We start from the raw sequence: 1,153 nt of genomic DNA, 5'->3' as shown, positions 1-1,153 counted from the left end.
CGCATGCAATTTTCTTTTGTTGTGAAAAATAAAATAAAAATAATTAAAGACATTCATGTAGTTTATAATTTCTATTATATGCATTGTATAATTCTATGTTTTGGTATGATATCCTAAATTATTATTTTGTTATTATGGGATTGTTATTTGTTATTTGTTTAAATTGGTTAGTGACTTTTACCATATGTTGTTATAGATTATTATAATATTATTATTATAGTGTGGTGGGGGAAGATGGGACACCTTGAGCGCATAATATCCAAATATCATGATCGTGTTTTAAACAATTAACAACAGTCTATAGGAGTCGTGAGGATACGGTTTTGTAATTCCTTAAATGTTCTTTGTTTACTACCAAATGGACAAAAAAACAGAATAAAAAGATGTCCCATTTTCCCCGCCCTACTATATTATATCATATATTATTATATATATTACATACAATCATTCATGTATTATATCATTATAGATTTGAAAGTGACACAACAACAAGATGAGACAGATAGCGTTGTTGCTTTGTATGATTTTGAAGTAAGCTATATATTTAAGAACAATATATTTATATATGTATAAAATTTTAGATTTTTTATGATATTTTATACAAAAGTGTTTAATTACTTTAATAAGAAAATATGCACTGAAGGATTCTGCGCAATTTTAAAGTTTATTTTAAAAAAAATATTGAAAAAAAAAGTTATATATATATATTGTTTTTTTATAAAATATTTTTCATTACTCGTTTTATTTTAAACTCCATACCTCTTTTAAAGAACTGAAAAATATTTAAATAATTTGACTGTCAGCCCCAAGAAGCTGGTGATGTGGGATTAGTAGCGGATGAGGTTTACACAGTGTTGGAAACAAGTCGACCACATTGGTGGAAGGTTCGCAACAAACGAGGGGAGGAGGGGTACGTGCCAGCTAATTATGTAAAGTATCGGACGAAAGATGGTTTAGAAACAATGAGGTGAGAAGCATGTTTATAATTTTTGGTTAAAAATGACATTGTTTTTGGTTTAGAATGACTTTTTTTTTTGGTTAAGAATAACTTTGTTTTTGGGTTAAAAATAACTTGTTTTTCGGTTAAAAATAACTTGTTTTTGGGTTAAGAATGACTTTGTTTTTTGGTTAAAAATAACTTGTTTTTCGGTTA

General features: G+C 27.1%; 1 protein-coding gene across 1 annotated transcript in view; it reads left to right on the top strand.

Annotated features, from left to right (window-relative positions):
• Positions 1-425: 425 nt before the first annotated feature.
• The window catches only part of LOC100184615 (tyrosine-protein kinase Btk29A), a 7,911-nt gene continuing 7,183 nt past the window's right edge, over positions 426-1,153 (top strand). The window contains exons 1-2 of the mRNA XM_002124800.5: positions 426-531; positions 804-967. Of these exons, the coding sequence (XP_002124836.3) occupies positions 451-531; positions 804-967 (245 nt within the window). The 5' untranslated portion in view covers positions 426-450. The remainder of the gene's footprint in view (positions 532-803; positions 968-1,153) is intronic.

The sequence above is a fragment of the Ciona intestinalis genome, unplaced genomic scaffold (assembly GCF_000224145.3).
Source record: "Ciona intestinalis unplaced genomic scaffold, KH HT000120.2, whole genome shotgun sequence".
NCBI lineage: Eukaryota > Metazoa > Chordata > Ascidiacea > Phlebobranchia > Cionidae > Ciona > Ciona intestinalis.
Note: the sequence above shows the minus strand (reverse complement) of the source record. Positions and strands in the feature narration are given on the sequence as shown.